General features: G+C 43.9%; 1 protein-coding gene across 5 annotated transcripts in view; it reads left to right on the plus strand.

Annotated features, from left to right (window-relative positions):
* Positions 1-23346, plus strand: part of SNX25 (sorting nexin 25) — a 113368-nt gene that overhangs the window by 47425 nt on the left and 42597 nt on the right. For 4 of the 5 annotated variants that reach the window (XR_002644187.3, XM_022570969.3, XM_022570971.3 and 1 more), the window contains exons 6-7: positions 7542-7661; positions 13849-13919. Coding sequence is in view for 4 of the 5 variants with exons in the window: in XM_022570969.3 (XP_022426677.2) it covers positions 7542-7661; positions 13849-13919 (191 nt within the window). In the remaining variant the exon portion in view is untranslated. The remainder of the gene's footprint in view (positions 1-7541; positions 7662-13848; positions 13920-23346) is intronic. The other variant, XM_022570968.2, reaches the window with a different exon arrangement.

Genomic DNA, 23346 nt, shown 5'->3' on the forward strand with positions numbered 1-23346 from the left:
CAGGGTCCAGGTGCATCCATTTGTGAAACTCCACATCACAGCCATACTAGAGAAAGGACTGTGTGTTCCTTTATTTTGAAGATAAAGCAGGAGTCAAAGTGAATGTTAAGCAAAGGAGCAGTGAAAGGTTTTGCCCCAATGGAACCTCTTGTAAAGAAGTAGGCAGACCGTGGTCCAGGAATCTGCCGCATCCAGGGCTGCCTGCATTCTGTAATTCTTCAGTGCATTTGTGAAAAGTACCTTGATGGAGATTATTTGGTCCTCCATGGAAGATACAGATGCCTAGGCTTCACCCCCAGGAACTTTTATGTAACTGGTCTAGAGTGGATCTTGGGCATCAGTTCCCCAGGTGATTATAAAATGCAATTAATACACAGAGAATCTCTTTTAAACGTCATGTGCTTTCACATGCTGCCAGTCTGAAGTCTCGGCTAGATGTCGTGTCATGTGATTCATTATGTTCTGATTCTTTGAAAACTGTTTATTACTGTTTGAGATATATGGTAACTCTGTTGAGGAGAATACTGACTAATCAGGACACCTCATTCTTCTGCCATGATTATTGTAATGAACAGAGGGCATTTTATCACTGACCTTCCTGAGAGATGTGTAACCCAAGGTTTCTCAGCCTTGGCAAAACTGACACGTGGGGCTTGATAGCCCTTTGTTGTGGGAGTTGTTCTGTTAACTGCAGAATGTAAGCAGCATCCCTAGCACCTGTACCCACTGAATGCCAGTAGCACCCGCACTGCTGTGTCAACCAGAAATGTCTCTGGATGTAGCCACATGTCCTCTGGGGGACAAAATTGTCCTTTCTTAAGAGCCACTGGTTTAACCCCGTGAACAGTTTGGAGGTACTGTACTTATATTAGTTAGGATTAGATTCAGCTGAAAATTATAGAAAACCCGCAAAATAATGATGCCTTGTCAAAGTACAGAGGGTTTTTCTTCCTCCTTGCTTAAGGGAAGTCTGCAGTACCCAGTCCAGGTCTGGTGCGTGGCCCCGCCTTCCTCAAGGACCCAGGCTCCCCCTGGCTCACTGCTCTGCCATCTGTGTTGTGGAGTCCTCCTGGCTCAGGATGTTCTCTAGGGTGCCATCCGTCATATCCTAATGCCAGGAAGTGGGATGGAGGCAGGGAAACATGGTGGCAAAGGTCCTGTACTGCTTGTCTTTTAAGGATATTTCTGGAAGCTGCTACATGACATTTTTGTTTATATTTCATTGGTCGAAACAATTGAGAAAAAGCAAGAAGTCTCATTCTGGGCACCCTTAGGCTTCGTTAAAAATGGAGGATTCTATTACTGAGGAAGGAAAAAGAATGGGTATGGAAGAGGCAAATAGCTGTTTTTGCTACAGTACTTCATGTTTTGTAGTTATAGTGAGGCAGGATAGCACTGTTTCCCACACAGGCATTGGAGGAATGGCTGCTTCCCTGGACTGGGCATTTGCCAGGGTTAAAGAGATGCCAAGCAAATGCTCAAGAAAGGAAAACTTTCTTTGTTTTTAAGCTACCTTTTGTTGAATATCCAATATGTGTCAGGCACAGAGCTAGGTTCTTTATAATCATCTGATTGTTACAGCCACCGTGTGAAGTAGGTACTGTGATTCTCATTATTTGGTTGAGGAGAGGAAAGTGACTTGCCCCAGATTACAAAGCTAACAAGTAACAGAGCTGGGATTTGAATTCAGGTCTGTCTGACTTCAAACCCCATATGTAAAGCTGGGTAACTTGCTAGCCAGGTGGGCAGAGAACGGCAGTGACACATGGCCCCAGCCTTGTGGGATTTTCTGCAAGTGTGGAGATAACTCTCTACTGTTCGTGAGCCTTTGCAGGCACTAATCCTTATGTGGGGAACAATACCATCGGAAGTACCATCATCTTTTATTAAGGCAGTGACAGACTGCCAGAGAAACAAGTAGTAAGAAAGAAAATCAGAGTAGCCTGTCACTGCCATAATCTCATTTACCACCAGCCCAAATCTTTATTAGATTTTTCAGTTCTGTATTTGTTTACTTCTGACCCTCATTTAAACAGCAATGTGGAGAATCTAAAAATAGATAGGAGGGCTTCCCTGGTGGCGCAGTGGTTGAGAGTCCGCCTGCCCATGCAGGGGACACGGGTTCGTGCCCCGGTCTCGGAGGATCCCACATGCCGCGGAGCGGCTGGGCCCGTGAGCCATGGCCGCTGAGCCTGCGCGTCCGGAGCCTGTGCTCCGCAACGGGAGAGGCCACAACAGTGAGAGGCCCGCGTACCGCAAAAAAATATATATATATAAATAAATAAAATAAAATAGATAGGAAATTCTAATAATGAACGAAAGGTTTAAAACTAAAGAGATTAAGGATTATTTAGTTTGGAGAAGAGAAGGGGAACCTTTTATCTAGCACATACTGAGATTGGTGTGGTGTTTTTCAGTTTTACCATACTAAAGCAAGAGGCAATGGGCATAATGAATGGATTAACTTAAGAGATCATGACTAGCAATGGGTTACTGAGGGGTTGCATAGTATTTTTTCTTTCGATATCATAAGGGGATGGATTTTCAACTCTGAATCAGTTTCGGTGCATTTGCACATGAGGATAATATTAAAAGTATTAAAATTCTTAAAATTGCATGCTTCTGTGTAGAAGAATTTAAATTAGTTGAATGTGCAGTGTTTTGAACAGTGATTCTGAAAATGTGAATCTTGCAGTAAAATAGGATTACATTGTAAAGGAACAAGAAAAAAGAAATCAAGCATACCTAAGACAACCTGCTGCAGCGTGTAAGAAATCACTGAGCACGTGTGAACTGCTGAGGAAGGCTCGTGTGGGTGGACAGGGAGATGGAAATTCGTAAGTGTAAAACAGAAGCCTGGCAAATTTTTATGAAAAGAATAAATGAATATAAATTTAGTTTAAAAAAAACATTAAAATGTGAGGCTGCCTATGAAAAGTGTTCTAAAATATCTTTCAGCTTTATGAAAAATAAAAGTACATTGACTTTAGAATATAACTGCTGCTAGTGTCTGAGAAATAGCAGAGGACACAGAGGGGTGGGAGTTAAACATACCCGAGAACACACATTATTTTCATTTAGGAGGAAAGACAATTAAGTGTTGGCAGCAATGTAAAATTTGATATGAGAAGGGGAATCTTGGTATGAAGAAGTTTATGATGTCTCTGAAATTAAAGAATACATTACGTGCTTGTGTTTGGAACAGCACTGGTGCCGTGTTAGGTGTGGGTAGAGTGTTACCTGCTTTCTGAGCGACATTTAGGACCACAGGTCAGTTCATGTAAAGCACTTGGCCCAGGACCTGCATGTTCCTAATTGTTAGCTGACACTATTATTGTTACTGTTTATGATCATTAGACTAAGGATCACAAATAGATTTAGTTTCCTTGGGAAGACTGGGCGGTTCCTAATGGCCCACTGGGATGCAGTGTTTCATCTTGGGGTTTGAGGAGGCCTAATGAATAGCAGTGGTCCTCTCTCCACCCTAAAGGCTGACCCATCTTAGGGCCAAGAAATAAGGCAAATGAAGACCACAGTGTCACTCTTATTACTGGAGATCCTGGACAATGTAGTTTATATATGCAGGCAGTGCGCTCTCTAAAACTGAGTTTCACGATTAGACATTCTTTCCCACCTGTCACTGCTGGGTCGGAATCCCTCTCCTTGTCCCCGCTGCTCCCTCCTTCCGTCTCCCTGGTAGGTGCAGTCTGCTTGCTGGCTGCCCTTTGGAGGCAGAGAACACACGCCCTTAAGAGGAAGGGGAACCGAAGGGCTGTGCTTCACAGGCCCAGTTCCTCCTCTGCGATCAGATTAAGAGCTTATTCCTCTCTGGGGAGGAGAGGAGAGGAATGAGTGAGAGGTGGAGGGAGGCCAGAGATGGTGCTTCTGGGACTTAAAACATGAAGAGTTGAGGGAGGGGGGAGGTCAATAGGTACTGCTTGTTTCTTTAAAAAACAAAGACAAAAATTGTGCTGAGTGCCTCCTCAACAGAAAAGAACTTTATGGTTCACAAGTAGAGAAGGCTGGAGACTTCCCTGGCGGTCCAGTGGGTAAGTTTCCGCGCTCCCAATGCAGGGGGCCCGGGTTAGATCCCTGCTCGGGGAACTAGATCCCACACGCGTGCTGCAACTAAGAGTTTGCATGCCTCAACTAAGGAGCCCGCATGCCTCACCTGTGAGCCCGCATGCCTCAACAAAGATCCCGTGTGCTGCAACTAAGACCTGGTGCAGCCAAAAAAAAAAAAGGTAATGAAGGCTGATGGAAGGATGGTAGTGAAGGGTGGTGGAATGGATGTAAATAACCTCGAACATAGGTAATAGTAAAATGAATGAAATTATTAGGAAACGATGAGTTCTGTTTTTGTTCTTTTTTTTTGTGGTACGCGGGCCTCTCACTGTTGTGGCCTCTCTCGTTGTGGAGCACAGGCTCCGGACGCGCAGGCTCAGCGGCCATGGCTCACGGGCCCAGCAGCTCCGCGGCATGTGGGATCCTCCCGGACTGGGGCACGAACCCGTGTCCCCTGCATGGGCAGGCGGACTCTCAACCACTGTGCCACCAGGGAAGCCCAACGATGAGTTTTGAGTACTTTTACTTTTAAAAAACAGTAGGTTTGTGTAATTTAATTTTAATAATGATGGGTTTAATTGCTGAAATGCAACAGCCAGCTCTCCTGAGCCGGCATAGGCCTCGCAGGCTGACTTCAGCCCAGCACTGAGTAGCAGCAACGTGCGCTCTGTCTTGTGATTCCCCAGCGCTTGACAGAAATGCAGCTCTTCTAGAGGCCGAGGAGCATTCGCAGCACAAGAAGTCAACCTGTAGTGACCGGTGCAGCACCAAGGCAGACCCTGGCCACGAACACAGGCTCAAGGGTCCGGCAGGCCTGGATTTCACAGACCTGGTTTGCACTGTGGCTTCACTGCTTGCAGAGTGCATGGTCTGAGGCAAGTCATTTACACTCTGAGCCTCAGTTTTAACTGTGAAACAGAGAAAATAGCTCCTACTTCATAGGGTTGTTGTGATAATTAAATGAGATGATGCATGTAATCTGGGACATCCAGGCTCCCAGTAAGAGCTGAAAAAAGTTCCAGCTGTCGGGAGCAGGCTAGAACACGCTCAGGCCCCGACTTGAGCGGGGTTAATGGGTGAGCCGAGACGACAATATCTTCTTTCAGAAAAACTTTGTTCAAAATGTATAAGAAGGGCTTCCCAGGTGGCGCAGTGGTTGAGAGTCCGCCTGCTGATGCAGGGGACACGGGTTCGTGCCCCGGTCCGGGAGGATCCCACGTGCCGCGGAGCGGCTGGGCCCGTGAGCCATGGCCGCTGAGCCTGCGCGTCCGGAGCCTGTACTTCACAACGGGAGAGGCCACAACAGTGGGAGGCCCGCGTACCGCAAAAAGAAACCAAAAGAAAATGTGTAAGAAGTCATTAGGACACTTTAGATATGGAGCTTAAAACGAGGCAACTGAAGATGATATTGAGTAGCCGTTCTAAATGAAAATGCTTTAGGTAATAAGGGCTGGGAGTGGAAGATACTGCCGTGGTGCTAAACACACATCCGTAAATACTTGGTAACTATATTAATAGCTGATGTAAAAATATGAGGAACACAAGTAGAAACTAGATACAGACAACAGAGAGAAAACTTTGGCTTTCTTGAGGTTAGCTAAAGGGCACCAGCTGGCCTGTGGTGACAAAGCTTTGGCCGCTTCTGTAACGTGTAATTTTTGTAGGCTCAGGGAACTAGAAAATGAATATATGGTAGTTATTTTAGGAAGATAAAAAGATATAAACAAGATCAGGAAAATAGAAATCACTTATTGCAGACAGATAAAAACTGTGAATACTTGGTGTATATATATTTCCAGATTATTTTCTGTATATATAACATGAATCCTGTGTGTGTGTGTGTGTGTGTGTGTGTGTGTGTGTTTGCATGCACTCAGGATTCCTCAGGCTGCTCTGGTGCAGAACTTTTCTAGCTGGTGTAACTCAGATACAGTGCATGGGTGTTCAGAGATGACTGGTCTCTTAAACCCACGAGGTAGCTGGGTAGGGCCTGGGATGGCTGTTCACCCCAGTGTCCTGATCAGATATTGTCACTTGCTATGTGTGCCACGAATGGAAAAAGGCTGGGAAACGTGCCTTAGACTCTCTGTGAAATCGGCTGCCCTCTGCACGCTAGAAAAGTGGAAAACAGGTTTAAAAGCCCCTTTAGCGGAAAGTGCCTCTTACTCCTCTGAGCCCTAACTGAAAATGTTTCCCCTGCTTGTGTTACAGCTCCGGCCACTTCCTGTTTAATACCATTAAATATGCCTCCTGAAAAGATAGCTCAGGACCTTGCTGTTATCCTTAGTAGTACTCAGACATAAAAGCTAAAATAATATACTTTTCTTTGTTCATAATATTGGTGAAGATTAAAAATTTAACACCTAGTGTTATCAAGAGTGTAGGAAGATAGGCAACTTCATGTCCTGCTGGTAGGAGTAGAAATTATGGCCTTTCTGTTGCAGTTTTTATAATCTGAACAAAGGTCACAAAGTGTGCATTTTGTGATACACTTTTGTGATACAAAGTGTGCACTTTTTGATACATTCATTGTTCATAAGAATTTATCTTAAGAAAATAACCATGATTACATGGAAAGATTTTTCCAAGAATGTTTCTTGTAATTTTATTTAAAATAGAGAAAAGCTCTAAATAATTAAAATGTCTAACAATAAGGGTTTGGTCTAAAAGGTTTTGGCTCATCTATACAATGGATTGCCATGTAACAATGAGGTTGCATCAGAATATTTAGTAATATTGGAAGATAGTAACTATACATTTATAAATTAAAAAGGCTCTAAGCCAGTATTTATTAACATAAATTTCATCTTATAAAACAAAAAAAAATGTGTTTGCATAGAAAAAAGGTTATAAAGATATACCAAATGTTAATAGTAGTTAACTTTGAATGTTGTGCTTTGTGTATTTTCCCATTTTCTTGGAAGAGCACATGTTACTTTAGAGAAAGTAAAAATGGGCTCGGACTGAGAAAGTAAAATCTGCCAGTCTGTTTATCAGGCTGGGATAACAGACACTAAAACCAGCCACCCAGGTAACAGGAAACAATACTTTTTCCAAATATATTCAGTGGCTGTAAAATGTCATAATGATTCTCCTCGCTTAGTGACTACTGCTTTCTTATCCACTGAGAAGCATTGCTCTCTAAATTCTATCAGAAACTTTGCTGTGTGAAATTATATCAGTGGGAATGACACATCCTCTTCTTGCCTGGAGGATTTCAGTCACTTTGACACAGAGAAGCAGTCTCATTTTAATCCAGAGGCAGAGCCGCAGATAAGGGGTTTCTGGACTCAGCATCCCACATTCATCCTAACTTTGTAGTTTCCAAGGCAGTGGGACCCTATATCCATCTGAAATTGACCCCTTTACAAGCCCCGCTTTGAGCCTGTCACAATGCTGCTTCATTTAAAGTTCATCCACACCCCACCCTTCCCCAGAATCCAGTAGTAACTTTATCTTTTTCTTTGTTTGGGGAGATGTCCCATGGTTCCTCTTGCTGATGGCAGTGGGTCAGTAAACCTGAGGCTGTTGGACTACAGTGACCCTGGTGGTCTTCGATTGATCAGGCTGAGACACTATTATGGTCCGGAAAAAAAGTAAGGTTACTTAAAATGGCTTTTATATATATTTTACAAGCACACACACATACCATCTCCCTAAATTGCACATATCTGAAGAGTCAGCAGCAGTGTTAGGGAACAATAATTGTTAACGGTCATTAAACTCTCACTGAGGGCAGGTGCTGTTCCAGATATTGTAAAGGTGTTCTCTCATGTAGTCTTCATAGCAACCCTAGGAGGAAAAATGCTGTTATTCCGCTTCTTGCAGATGACGACTCTTCAGTTTTAAAAAGCTTGAATAATTTTCCCAGGGTGACACAGTAAGTGTCGAAAGCAGCATTTGAACACAGGCCATCTGGTTCCAGAGCTCACATTCTTAGCTACTCTGACCCACTCCCTAAATAACCCAGCAGACCTTGTCAGTAGTTTTGTGGATGTGGGAAGCAGCTCCAGCTTAGCTAGCGGAAGTCACCATGGTTTCATTTCTTAAACACTTTAATCCAAGTCTCTTTAATGAAAACATTATCCCTAGCCTAGTACAAAGTAGCCTGTGGCAACTCTGAAACATTATTTTTAAATTCCTGATTTTTTCTTAAACATTTGTGTGTATATGGTATTCTGTTCCATAATAGATCCTTGCAAATTTTGATATAAAACGGTATTTTAAACCATTTACCATATGGTACACTTAGACTAGGGTTTGTCCAGCCTTTGACTCCCCTGAGACATTCCAGCATGTGCACACCCAAGACAACTCTAAAGTAACACTTAAAAGGTGTGCCTGATGAGATGACAAGACTAATTTTTTTGGTTTGGCTTCTAAGTAACTTTGAAATCAGTTCTAATAGCATCCCAAAGCTGTTCTGAACATTTGACAGTAAAAGGTGTTGATTTCTAAGGTGATTACTTTGAAGGACTGTGTAGCATTCAGGTGAGATTAACGTTGTGGGAAGAGTTCATCAAAACAGTCTTCTTCCAAGTCTGTTAATTTAGCAAAGTGTATAAAACTAAAGAGAGGCGAGGTGGCAGCTCAGAGGGACATTTGGCAGCTAGCTGTGTGTGACGTTTTCGTTATCCAGAGACAAGGGGTGCTCTGGGTAGGATCTTGCCAGAATTGGAAAAGAGCTGAATTCTTGGTCCGCTGCTTCCTCCTAAAACTTGAGTTTACAACGTCATTTTGGAAGAACGTACTAACAGTCTCTGCTTTTCTGATCAAGAGCATGTTGACAAATATTAGTCCTCCTGATTGTAGAACCTCCCTTGGCACCAGCTAGGCCATGTCCGCCTCTGGAGGAGGAAGGCCAGGTGAGTGCCGGGTGCCCCCGAATACCCCCCAGGTGACTAAAAAGCCTGTGCCGTCAAGGATGGCCAGCATTTGGATGTATGTGCTGCATGGTTTTGTTGAGAATGAGAAAGTCTCTCATTTCCTACTTTGCCTCTTGGTATCAAGTGAAAGTGAATTCTACAGGTTCAGTAATCATCTCCAGACGCCTCCTGTGCACAAAGCACCGTGTGAGGAGGGCCTGGTATTTGTAAAGATGAATCGCTTGCGGATCTTTGGATTCTTTCCCTGCCATCAAGGTGTTCCTTGTTCAGTGTAGGAGACCCCTGTGGGTGTAAATAGCTAAATATGAAGCAAGGTAGGCCAGAAGTAGAGTGTGAACAGCTGAAGAAGTGGGTAGGAGCAAATCTTTCATCCTGTAGCCAAGAGGAATCTACGAGGCCTGGGTGTTTGGGAGTGAACAGGATTTCAGCAGGTGAGGGGGGAGGCTGCGTGTGAGAGGGAGAAGAAGGGGAGCAAAGGCTGGGAGGCAGGAAAGAGCTGCGTTGCGTTTGTGGTGTTGCACATGGTCTGGTTTGGCCAGAAAATGGTATGTATCCAAGAGGGATATGGAAGGCAGTACGGCTGGAGAGATGGTCTGGCCTTGGCCATGCTGATGTGCTTTGAAGGGCCTTAGACAAGATAAACACTAACCTATGTTGAATTTTAGGGCAACCAGAAAATGGTTAAGAACGTGAGCTTCAGAATCAAGCCCTAGGTTGTAATTTTGGCTGTTGTACTTAAAAGCAGTGAGACCTTGTATAGACTTCTTCGTACACCTGCACTCTAATCTCTTCCTCTGTAATGTGGGGTTAATTACAGCACCTTGTGAGGATTAAATGAGATACTGTAAATTGTCTAATCAGGTACCTGGTACCTGATGAAAGGACTCTGTTAGGTGGTGTTACTTTATAATTTTATGGATTTGTTTGAACATTTTACCTCTTTCTCAGACGGCGTGTGTTTTCTTCAGTACCATTGATGACTTATTTGTCACAGAGTGTGAATCACTAAGAGTATCGAAAGAACAGATGGTTCAGAATGTTACGTGTGTCTGTTAAGTGTTACAGATGTTAACACTTATTAATGTAGCTCATTAATAAGTCAGTTCGGACTGCTATCACAAATATACCATAGAATGGGAGGCTCAAACAACAGTTATTTCTCCTAGTTTCTGGAGGCTGGGGAGTCCAAGATCAAGGTTCTGGTAGGCAAATTGGGTTTCTGGTGAGGGCCCGCTTCCTGGTTTATAGACAGCAGTCTTCTTGCTCTGGCCTCATGCGGTGGAGAGAGCTCTCTGGCGGGGGGTCTCTTTTGTAAGGGCACGTACCACCCTCGAGACCTAATGACCTTTCAAAGGTCCCACCTCCAAATACCATCACACTGAGCATTAGGCTTCACATATGAATTTTGCAGGGGACACAAACATTCTGTCCCTAGCACTCATTAATATTTACTGCCAAGCTAGGTTCGGTTGGAGAATCCAAGACTCAATCCCTATCTTCAAGAGGCTCATGATCTAGTTGGAGAGAAAAAAAAGGTAGCATATCTTTTTTTATAGACAAAGCCACAATTTTGTCTTAGGCTCAGACGTGTGACCATTTTAAAAAGAAAGGTGAGGCCCTGAACACACTGGACACACCGTTTTCTTCGTTCACAACACTCTTTGTGGAAATGTGACTCTTTAAAATAACAGTATAAAATAGTAGATAAATGGGTACTATTATAGGGCAGAAGTAATTTAGGGTTTCAGCAAGGAGAAATATTAATGTGAATTAGGGGGATTGGGAATGACTTGAGGGAAGAAATAGCATATGTAAGATCTAATTAGGTGGACAAGAAGGGAGATGGTTTTCAGAAGGAAAGAGCATGAGTGAAAGCCTGGAAAGTGACTACAGGCTGGGGAGAGCAGTGTGGAAACGGTCGTGGCTTCAGTCCAGGCTTATATGGGGGTCGGGTGAGGGGGCCAGTGCCAAGGTGCAGAGCGAGCGGGAGGCTGGAGTGGAGGCTTCCTCCTCTGGGGGGGTCCCTGGAGGGGGTGAGCGGGGGTCGAGGAGCTGAGGGTGGGCTTTGAGGAAGGTGTTTTGACAGGGGTGCTCGAAGTGGGCTGGGTGGGAGATAGAAAGCTTGACATCAAGGAGACAGACCGTTTAGCTAATGCAGCTGACCCTCGGGTGAGAACGCCTGAAATAGGGTGGTGACAAGAGGAAGAGGAGGAGAGGAACTTATTTAAAGATTCAAAGGACTTTGAGATTCATATTTATGGGAGGGCAGATATCGAAGATGATGAGATCGCAGCGTAAAGGATAGAAGGGTGATGAGGCTGGTGTAAAGAAAGCTTCCTGTGCTGGCAAGAAGGTAAGTCTCTTTGAACTGGCTAAGATAGACAAGCAGTTTGGGAACAGTTTTAAGATGACTTATAATTCTACCATTTTAATACGGATGCCCTTCATTTTTATCTCTGTTTTGCGTTGTAGCCCTGGTTCACATACCCACATATTTACGTATCTGCCATCATAAGCGTACATGCCATTTTGCATTTTAGAATCAGTGTGTCATTAAAATCTATTTTTATGTAGCCTTTCAAATACTCTAGGCTGAGCGTTTTCCCCTTAGTCTGATATATCCCCAGAGCTTTCTGAAAGCAGGTACCGTATTGGTGTTGTTCATTTCAGTGTGTCTAGAAACTGATTTAAAAAGTGTGTGTTTAGTGAAAGCATATTGCCCACATAGACTATTCTCATGCTTTTCTTCGTAGAAGTTTCTGCAACAAGCATATGTTTGGAGTTGGGTGACATGTGTTGGAGTTGAGTGAAAAGTCAGTGCTTTCTGCTTAGAGAACCCAAGTCCAAGGTTAAATTAAAGACTTGGTTAAGGAGTGTTTGATGATTCCAGGTTTGTGTATGCTTCTTATAAGCTGTTTCCTCATCTGTTCATAACTGGCAGGAAAAATCACGTGAAAAGCTACTTTTGTGTTTTACCATTAATGGAGGAATGAAGGCAGTTCCATCAGACAACTTTATTGATCATTAATGTCCTAGCAAGGCTTCCTTTTGGAGAACATCGCCTGAGTGTGTGTTCAGCCTGGAGATAACTTCTCTATGGATGGAGACTTCAGAGAGCTGTCTCTCAGTCAGACAGCATTTGGCCGTGAGACATATCGACGCACAGTTACTTAAACAAGTTAGGGATTTATTCTCCTCAATAACAAGATGTCCTGAGATGGACAGGCTGGGGCTGTTTTCATGGCTCAGTGATGTCACTGGACACCTGAACTCCTCCTGTCTTCTCCCGTCGCCACGTGGCTTTCCTCCTCATGGCTTCTGTGCTTTCATCCAGCTGCATCCTTGTTCCATGGAGGAAAATTGAGGAAGGACAAGGACAGAAGACTGAAAGGGCTTTTCCATGGAGTCTGCCCCTTTAAAAAACCTTCCTGGAATCCCCTCCCGGCAAGTTCTGCTCATATCTCACAGGCTAGAACTATATCAGATGGCTGTCCCTAACTGCTAGGGAGAAGGTTAGCGTTTTGAGCTGGGTGCATTGCTTTCCCCCATAAATGTGGTCCGGTTAGCGGGGAAAAAAGAGAGGGAAGGGTGTTGGCAACCAGCAGTCTGCCAGAGTCTCCAGGTGACCGCCGGCAGTGCCCCTGACAGCCTGTTCTCTGAGGTGGTGAGAGCGGGCATCGATATTCTTACCGCACAAGTGAAGAAACAAAAAGATGTAAAGTTGTGAGGTGTCCATGAATAGCTGTGACAGATGAATTCACGTCTGTCATCTGGGTTTTAGTTGAAAAGCAAAAGAACATATCTTGTGTTCTAAAAGCCAACCAAATGTAGCATTAAATCTTAGAATGCTGCAAAGTTTGTGTTCAGATAAAGAGTTAATGTTAAATAGCTTTATTATAGGCAGATTCTTAATCAGTCAACATAATTAAGGGCTAAGAAACACTCAGGATAGATAAGCTTGGTTAGGGCAATACTTAATAATAATTAAATAGCACTTAAGGACTTGGGGTCATAACTCACCTGACTTGAATATGCTCAAAATAGCCACAATTCTAGGGTTGTACTTGGCACTAAAAATGTAAGCTTTTCTTTTTCCTCACACAGAGGTGACCTCAGTCACATGTACATCTTCCTGGTGTTCTGCTCTGGTGGCTGTCAGCTCTCTCTGTGTGTGGGAATGACCTGGGGAGCTTAGACACTGTTGACACCGGAGTCCCACTGCAAATGCTTTGAATCTGTTCGTCTGGAATGCTCTTCTAAGTGAGGAGTAATGCAGGAAATCACGAAGATGGTGACAGTGGGACTGGAGGGGAAAGGACAGCTTTGAGAAGTGTGTAGGACAGTACCATCCAGTGGAACTTTCCGCAGTGATGGAAGTGTTCTCTTTGCACGGTCCACCGTGGTCCATGAGGTCCATGAGGTGACTGAGCACTTGAAATGCGGCTGGTGCAACTGAGGAACTACAATTGTGGTTTAACTTAAGTAGCCCCCGTGGCTCGTGGCCACTTCACTGGACAGTGCAGGCCTAGGAGGTAGAATCAGTAGGCTCTGGTTACTGGTAGCAGGGAGGAGAGCAGAGGTGGGGGTGGGGGAGAGGGAGCAGCTGATCATAACCTCAAGGCTTCCCTCTTCATTGAGGGGCCAGGTGGGAGTGCATCCGTACAGGGAATGGAGTGGGGGAAGTACATTCACAACTCTTACATTCCGGTCTCAGAAATGCGTAGCACATGGCCCAGCACCCGGAGCAACGACTTCATCCATGTTGGGTGGCTTAATGACACTTGGGCAGGATTCACAGTGTTATAGTTGATTAGTACAAGTACAGTCTAAACGCATCTCTGAAAATAGTACTTTTTTCCTATTCAATCTTTTCTTGTTTTCTCTTTTTAAAACTCAGGTATCAAATTGTAGTGGAAATAATCCAAGCAACTACAATTAGCAGCTTCCCCCAGCTGAAGAGGCACAAGGGTAAGAACCAGTTTGTTTTCTTCACGTAGACGTACTAAAGGTTTAGGTCTGTCTCCAGCCTTCTCTCTCCTGTCAGAGCTTTGACAAGTATGAGCATATATTTAAATATTTCAGATTTGTTTAAATAATGGTGTAACAACATAAGAGAAAGTAAGTGTAATTTCATCCTAATAAAAATCTTTGTTTGTAGTTCTGTGTTCCCTTATAAACTTTATTCATCTGTAGTCATAATTGTTAGAATATTAGTCAGTGAGTACATATTGCTTCTGTTCTGTTTTTAAACTAAACATGGTTTCATAATTTTTTCTCATATTAAAATTTAATCTTAATATTCATTGATATTTCTGTATTGGAACATAATCTTGATAGTGATTTGAATGACTTTCGTGAGTTGATGTTTCATAATTTACTTAACCTTTTCCTTTATATTTTTATTTATTATTATTTTTAAAAATATTTATTTATTTATTTGGCTGCGTTGGGTCTCAGTGGCGGCATGCGGGGTCTTTCATTGCGGCACGTGGGCTTCTCTCTGCTTGTGGTGCGTGGGCTCCAGAGCACGTGAGCTTAGTTGTCCCTTGGCACATGGGATCTTAGTTCCCCAACCAGGGATTGAACCCGCGTCCCCTGCATTGGAAGGCAGATTCTTAACCACTGGACCGCCAGTAAAGTCCCTCCTTTAGTTAAACATTTGTATTGTGAACATCTTTCCTCCTCTACTCTTGTAGATTTAAAAATGTACATAAATATGTTCTATAATTTTTTCCTGTTTATTTCTCTTCAAATAAAGAGTTGGTTATCCAGGCTTTGATACTGAGGAATAATCAAGGTCTGAAGTTGGCTCCCACCTCCCTACAGTTTGCCCGGTGCTTCATTTATGAAGTTGTAGGACATGTTACTCTGTGGAGGGCCGAGAAGGTCAGGATTCCCAGCTGACAGGCACCAACACTACTACCTTGTAGGCTTGACTTCCCACGGAAATCTCCAGGCCCCCTCAAGTTCCTGTCTGGGAGTGGAGGGTCCCGAAAGGACAAGAAGACGTGGGCCAGAGACACTAACCTGTGCCCAGGTTTCTAATCAGCACACAGAGGCAAAGGGGTGCTTGGGGACTTTTACTTGTCTTTCTGAGTCTCTGACAGAAGGTAGGAGCCATATTTTAAAAAAAAAAAAAAAAAAAAAAGGAGGGTGTAGACTCTGAAGAGGCACTTACTCTTAATCTCAGCCCAGTGAGGAAGATTGCGCAAATGCATTCATTAAAAAATGTTTATTGAACGCTGACTAGGTGATTAGGATTCAGCAGTGGACACGCTGAAATCTCTGCATTCACTGAGTCCCTGAACTAGGCTGGGAGGCAGTCGGACAGTCAACAAGTAAAATGCACAGCATTTCAGACGGTGAGACGTGCCTTGGGGAAAAACAAGTTCTCCCTTCTTGTTGAACTGTGGCGAGGTGGGGGCCGGTGATAAGGAATGCTGGCTCAGCCGGAAGGGGAGGATTTTGCACTTGGATAGGGTGACCTGGGGAGACCTCGCCCAGGTGGGGACCTGTGAGCAAAGCCCTAGTGACCCGAGGGGATCTGGAGAAGGACAGGTGCAAAAGTCTGAGGCAGAAGCATGCAGACTTGCTTGAGGGGTGGGTGTGGGGAGAGAAAGCCAGAGATCAGAGGTGGCAGGAGACCCTGTCCTGAAGGGCCTTACTTATGCTGTAGGGGCTTCAGCTTTTACTCTGAATGAGGAAGTCTTTGGAGGCTTTTGAGCAAAGGAGATGTGATCTGATTAGTTCCTCCAAGAGTACAGGCTCTGCTCCTCTCCTTTTCCTCATTGTTCCTGCAGAGAAGATAGTTTATTTTCAGACAGTTTGACAGACATATTTTAAGGAGAACACTAGAGAAGGACTTCTTGTTGCCACCACTGTCTGGCTTTTCTCAGTGCTTCCCCCTGTTGTGTGTTTAGTCAGAGACACCTTTCTTATCTTCGTTATTGTGTTAGTTTACTAAGGCTGTGTAACAGAGTGCCACAGAGTGAGTGGTTTAAATAACAGAAACATTTTCTCATAGTTCTGGAGTCTCAAAGTCTGAGATCCAGGTGTTGGCAGCGTTGGTTTCTTTTGAGGGCAGTGATGGAAGAATATGTTTCAGGACTTGCTTCTTGGCTCTTAGATGAGAGTCAAGCAGTACATCTTTGGCAGGACATCTGCAAAGACCTGTTTCCAGGTAAGGTCACATTCACAGGTACCAGGGTTTAGGACTTAAGCGTATCTTTTGGGGGGACACAATTCAACCCGAAACATTATAACTGGTAAGTTCAAGATAGCATTGTAGGGACTTGCCTGGTGGGGCAGTGGTTAAGAATCCGCCTGCCGATGCAGGGGACATGGGTTCGAGCCCTGGTCTGGGAAGATCCCACATGCCGCGGAGCAACTAAGCCCGTGCGCCACAACTACTGAGCCCGTGTGCCACAACCACTGAAGCCCGTGCACCTAGAGCCCGTGCTGTGCAGCAAGAGAAGCCACTGCAATGAGAAGCCTGCACCCAGCAACAAAGAGTAGTCCCTGCTCGCCACAACTAGAGAAAGTCTGTGCGCAGCAATGAAGACCCAACGCAGCCAAAAATAAATAAATAAATTTATTTTAAAAAGAAGATAGCATTGTAGTTCCTCTTTTGTGAAAATGCTAGAAGCATTTATTTTCAGTAAGGTCTATAACCACATTAAGATTTGCTACATTACTTTTCTTTTGGGTTAATTCTGTTACCAGTAGTTAGCTTTTCCTAAATTAGTCTCTTTTAAGTCTTTAATAGGGTTAAGAAGTAAAATCTCAGAAAAAAGTTGGGCAGCCAAAACCATATAGGCAATTTCAGCTACCGTGTGTCTTCATGTCCAGAACAAAGACAGGTTCCATGGAATCAGTATTCTCCCAAACTGTGTGGGTCTGTATAAGAATGAGGGGAAGTATAAGTGACCAAAAAAAGGTAAATTGGATTTCATCTAAAGTTAACAACTTGTGTCTTCCGCAAGAAAGTAAAAAGACAACCCTCAGAATAGGAGAAGGTATTTGCAAATCATGTATATGATATAGCGCTTGTATCCAGAATATATAAAGAACTCATACAACTCAGTAATCAAAAGACAACCCAATTGGATAATGGGTAAAGGATTTGCATAGGCACTTCTCCAGAGAAGATATACAAATGGCTAATGAACACTTGAAAACATGCCCTACGTCATTAGACGTTAGGAAAATGCAAATCAAACCTAATATGAGATACCACTTCACACCCACTAGAGTGGCTAAAATAAAAGACAGAGGGTGACACAGTGTCCAGGAATGACGTATAGCAATCAGGGTGTAGATAAGGTGGTGAAAAGGAAGGGATTGATAAGGAAGGTTATAAAGGAAAGACAGCCTAGTTGGCAACTAATTGGATGTGGGGAGGGATCAGATGGGGGGACATGATGGCGCCGGTACCGCCTGCTGCCTTTACAGATGAGGACATGGCTTTCCAGAGCTTACGTCTGAGGTCCCAACTCCTAGTCTGCTGCTGTTCCTGTGAGGTCCCGCTGCTTCAGGTTGGTGAGATGAGGTTTGGGTGCAGAAGAAGAAGTGCGGGAGCTGGAGTTTCAGAGGCCTTGGTTCTCTTGTCAGCTTCCCAGTGAAACCTGGGCACGTCCTTCACTTCTCTAGGCCTCAGTTTCCTCAGTCTTTAGGTTGCCTGCTCTTGGTGATCATAAAGGGTTTCTCAGTGAAGACGCTCAAAGAGTCAGGAGATGTGCAGGAGTCTGGGTCAGGGGTGAGAGAGCTCACCGGTCCTGGCGTTGTGGACCTGGGACGACAGGAGGGTGGAGAAGTGCCCATCCGGCGTTTCAAAGCTGGAATTCACGCTGTGGGGAGAGAGCAACCCTGAGGAGAAGTGCTTGGAAGTGACAGCATAGAGGTAATAGTTAATCGTCTCCTATTTCTGTGTATCTTTGCACAGCCCGTTGTTAGGGGAGAATAATGTGTTAAGAGTCTGAAGTGACTTCCCACATAAATAATACCATCTGCTGTCTCACTCTTGAAGTTCATGTGTAGGTGGTTTCAATTTTAAAGAATTAGGTGGTTATAATTTAAGTGCAGGTATTTTATTTTATTTTATTTTATTTTTTTTTGCGGTACACGGGCCTCTCACTGTTGTGGCCTCTCCCGTTGCGGAGCACAGGCTCCGGACGCGCGGGCTCAGTGGCCACGGCCCACGGGCCCAGCCGCTCCGCGGCATGTGGGATCTTCCGGGACCAGGGCACGAACCCGTGTCCCCTGCATCGGCAGGCGGACTCTCAACCACTGCGCCACCAGGGAAGCCCAGGTATTTTTTTTTTTTAATAAAAAGGAAGGTCAAATTGAACATTCCCCATTGTCCTTTTTCTTTTAATAAAATGTCCAGTAGCATATTATTATTGGAAACAGTTCTTATTTCTCTGTGACCTTTGGAGTTTTGATGTACAGCTGTCACATAAAAAGTTACTTTATCTCATTCTTTCTCAAATTAATCTGTAATCTCTTTCCAGACAGATTTTTTTGTGTGTGTTTTTTTTCCTCCCTGTAAAAGGCACTACGGAAACTTTGATTTTTTACCATTAAAAGGCTCCCCTCAAATAGAATCGTTTTGTTGTTTTTTGAGGATAGTGCGATCTAGTGAAAATATCATCAAGCGGAGAATCCGGGAAAAGCCTCAGTCTGTGTGTTAACCTCTCGTCACCAGCTGCACCTGTCTGCACTGTTTCCTTAAACCTGGAAAATCGGGCTGTGCTCAGAGTGACCGTGTAATGATGCTGCCAGGTTGTATGTGAGGTTTTAAGCAGTTTCGTTTCCAGTGTTGTTTCTCCTTATTTCCATGTCCCCTTTGTGAGTGGGAAACTGAAGAAGTTTAAAAAAGAGAATGACCAGGTGGAAGATACTAAGAATACTTAGGATTCAAACTGGAGATGGGGACTTCATTTATGAAAATAGTATATATATGCTAAAGTATAATTTTGTTGCTACATATAAATATGTTTCAGGCAGGTCTTTTTCAACTATAATTGTTGATGATTAAGAAATGGTATGCAAGTGTGAAAATAGTTTGAGGATTCAGAGGAAAAAATGCCGTATAACAAGTGGGGAGAAATTACCTGATTGTCTTTCCTCTGAAACCTTAAGGAATTAACCAGCTGACTCTGCATTGACTTTTTTCATGATGATAGAGTAGGGTCGGGGGGACCGCTTTACTTTGTATACACAGGAAGGTTCAAATAAGGCTTCTGAGCGTCAACAGACTCCAGCAAATTCACACAAAACTCTGTACATGTTTCAGGTTCATAAGTAGATTAGTTTATCTCAAATGTAGAGCAAGTTCCTCTCTTTAACAATGTAGAAATTTCAGTTTGATTCTTTTCTTGATGGCTTTTTTCTTACGGTATTTTGATCTTTTTAAGAAATAAGGTATCGAATGATTTTAAAAGTCTTTACAGTGCCTCAGCTAGTTTAACTGCTGATACAATTCTAGGGAAAGTAAATAATCATAAAAATAAAACTTTTGAGACCATCTAACTCAGATCCTTGTCCTATGGGCAAGAAAATTAGGTATGATTAGAGAAGGAGGTTCTTAGAGCAAATTCATAGATATTAAACAGTTTGAAGCACTTGGTCTCAGAAGTTAAGTCTGCTCACAAAATTTTCTTGCCTCTGACCTTATTTTATCATTCATTCTGGCCAAACATATTGGCGGAGGCCTGAATTTTACCCGCTAACCACATCAACTTCTTGTTGGTGATGGAATTTGGGAAGTTTAGTAAGTCCAACTAGCTAGTTTCAGTGACCATTTTCCCGTCTTCATCTTTGACTGTTCGGCAGCATGTGACATTGGTGACTACTGTGTTCCTGAGCTTTCAACCTGCCCTGGCTAACACTCTGTCATTCTAGTTGTTTGTTTGTTTTTCTGCTTGCTTATTTGTCTCTATTCAGCTTTTAGATGTTGGAGTTCCTCAGGATTTGTTTCTAACTCTCATTATTTTATACCTGTACTGTCCAATATAGTAACCATTAGCATATGTGGCTATTTAAATTAACTGAAAGCAAATAAAAATGTAAAATTTTGTTTCTCAGTCACACCAGTTATGTTTCAAGTGTTCAGTAACCCTGTGTGGCTACCGTATTGGATAGCGTGGAACATATCCTTCGTCACCACAGCTTCCTTGGGTGGCACTGCTCTGTGTTCTTTGTCTGGTTAGTCTTTCCTTTATCTATGTGCTGATGACTTTCCAAATTTCTATCTACAGAACCTCTATTCTCTGCTTTTCTACTTACCTACTGTTTACTGCACATTTTTATTTGGATATCAAAAGACACCTCCAAATGAAAAGGTCCAGATCACGTCCCACGTAACTGGCCATCTTCTGTAGTTTCTTGTCTCTGTGAATGGCATTGCCATCCGTCCGAGTAAGTCAGAAACCTAGGAGTCCTCCTTGTTCATTCCTTCTCCGTCATGCGCTATATCTAGTCCATTATCGTCCCACAGACTGACCTCCTAAATATATCTCAACTCGGCTCTTTCTCTGCACCACCATTTTCCACCACCCGTCTCTCTTGAACTAAGGCAGTAGCTTCCTAATTGGTTTCCTTGTATCCACTCCTGCCCCTATTCAATTTATTTTTCATACTGAAGCCAGAGTGATTTTTTAAAAATACAGATCTTAATCATGCCACCCCCATGCTTACCTTTCATTGTCTTCCCATTGTTCTTAGAATAACAGTGCTTCGAAGTGAAACCTGCAAGGCCCTGCTTGCTCTGGCCCCGCCTTGATCTTCAGCCTCATCTCCCGCCAGACCACCCCCTCCCTCTGAACTCCAGCCAAACTCACTTTTCTCTTTCCTCAACTCACCCCAGTTCCTCCCGCCTCATATTCTTTGCACATTCTGTTTCTTCTTCTTGGAATGCTGCCCTACACTCAGTATCACTCTGCCTAGATAACTCCTACTTATCCTTTATATTTTATCTTGAATTTCTCTGCTTTGTTCACAACACCTCCCCCCCGCCCCCCGCTGATCCTGGGTAGATGAAAGACCACCTGAGTTCATAGGACCCTCAGGAGGAGACAGGTGGATACACAAACAAAATCACAGTACAGTTTGATAAATTCAGTGAGTGTTGCCGGCTCAGGATTGAGTAGTGGCACAGATGTGTGGAGTGTCAGCTCTACCTGGGCCAGAGCTCAAGAAAGGCGTTTTCTTAAGGGTAGCAGAGTTGAGTCCAAAAGATTGAGTGGCTCTCATACCCTTTGGGCTTGTTGGGTGGCTGCGGCTGGATGCTGCCCCGTGTGCGTTTGTATGTGGGTTATGTCAGCTGAGACACTGTGCAGGTGCTTGGGATGTAATGGAGAGATGAGCCTTGATGGGAAGACGGGGGCCGATCCTAAAGGGCCTTGGGAGCTGTCCTGAGAAGTTTGGGCTTAATCCTGGAGACCGGTCGTTCTCAAACTATAGTGTGTGTCAGAATCACCTGGAGGGCTTGTTAAGATGCAGGTTTCTGGGCCCCAAAGTCTGTGATTCTGTGGCTCTGAGTGGGCCCTGAAAGTTCACATTCCTCACAGGTTCCCTAGAGATGCTGATGTTGCTTATCCAGTAACCACACCGTGAGGACCGCTACTGTAGAGCCAGTGATCTGGTCGCGTTTGCATTTTAGTGCCCAACTCTAGCTTTTTATTTACAATTAGAACAGCCCAGGTAGTTGAGAAGTGGTCTAGTAAAATTAGCTGGCTGCTAGGGTCTCAATAATCGTGTTCCCCCAGAATCCTTTCGTTGAAATCCTAACATCCGAACTTGATGGTATTAGGAGGTGAGGCCTTTGGGAGGTGCTTAAGTCGTGACAGTGGAGCCCTCATGAATGGATTTGGTGACTTATAAAAGAGGCTGCAGAGAGATCCCCAGCCTCTCCCATCGTGTGAGGACACAGCAAGAAGGTGGCAGTCTGCCACTGACAAGAGGGCCTTCACCAGGACTCAACTGTGGTGGCACCCTAATCTTGGATTCCCAGTCTCCAGACTGTGAGAAATACATTTCTGTTGTTTATAGCCAGCTGGTCTGTGGCATTTGGCTATAGTTGCCCGAACTAAGATACTGGCCAAGTGTAGGAATTCTAGTAGTAATGGAACACATGCTACATTTTCCCTGCAGTTGGATGTGGATGAGCCCAGTATTTCAGCTCCCTTTAAAGCTTTCCCCCACCCCACTGCTGTTCTGGATCCTGAAATGTTATCAAGAATAGTTAAAGTGGGGCTTCTCTGGTGGCGCAGTGGTTGAGAGTCCACCTGCCGATGCAGGGGACGTGGGTTCGTGCCCCGGTCCGGGAAGATCCCACATGCCGCGGAGCGGCTGGGCCCATGAGCCATGGCCGCTGAGCCTGCGTGTCCGGAGCCTGGGCTCCTCAGCGGGAGAGGCCACAACAGTGAGAGGCCCACGTACCGCAAATAAACAAACAAAAAAGAATAGTTAAAGTGATAACTAATTAAGAACCTACTGTACAGCACAGGGAACTCTACTCAATACTCTGTAATGGCCTCTATGGGAAAAGAATCTAAAAAAAAAAAAAAAAGGGTGGATATATGTATACATATGACTGATTCACTTTGCTATATACCTGAAACTAACACACAACGTTGTAAATCAACTATACTCCAATAAAAATTAAAAAGCAAAACAAAACAAAACACATAAGCTGTTTCCCCGGTAGGAAATAAAGGATCCTCTATGGACAAACAGACCCTGCAAATTAACGAGACTTCTGACTAATGATACTGAAACATTAAATGAATTGTTAAATAAAAAATAAAGTGATTCAAGGGTAGTATTTATTCAGCTGACTGCAAAGAGGGACATAATGTTGATTTGAGTCTGGTAGAAACTGCTGTATATAAATACTGCACTTTTGGGGGTGACGTGCTCATCGTGTAGATGGGGAGGTGTTGGCAACATTGTGTGTATCCCGTTTAGAGTGTAAGTAAAGAGTTTTGGAACTGAATGTGTCAAGCAGAAGTGTAGAAGAACTTCAGACTATATTGAGTATGTACATACACACAGTTACTTGTTGATAAGAACCATAATGATTTCCATTAGGAATTATTTTTTTAAATAATATTTCTCATCTGATTTGGGATGTAAAGGTGTCCCTGCCTGAAAGAAGGAGCTACTCTGTAAACTCTAGCGGACTTCTCAGAGTCCTTTCTAATGCTTGTGATCTAACTTCCTAGCATTGCAGTAACTTGACACAGTTTCTAATTTATGAATGACCTAAACTTACAAAGCACCCCAGGCCATTGCTGCAGGGCGCTTGCCAGGGTTTCCCTCTGCCCAGCCCTGATGCTCTGAGTGCGGCAGTGTCCAGAGCCTGTGGTTCCTTCCCCAACATCCAACACAGCCC

This window comes from Delphinapterus leucas, chromosome 21, assembly GCF_059928025.1.
Source record: "Delphinapterus leucas isolate spDelLeu-1000000601 "Yukka" chromosome 21, BTC_Dleu_Yukka2, whole genome shotgun sequence".
Lineage (NCBI taxonomy): Eukaryota > Metazoa > Chordata > Mammalia > Artiodactyla > Monodontidae > Delphinapterus > Delphinapterus leucas.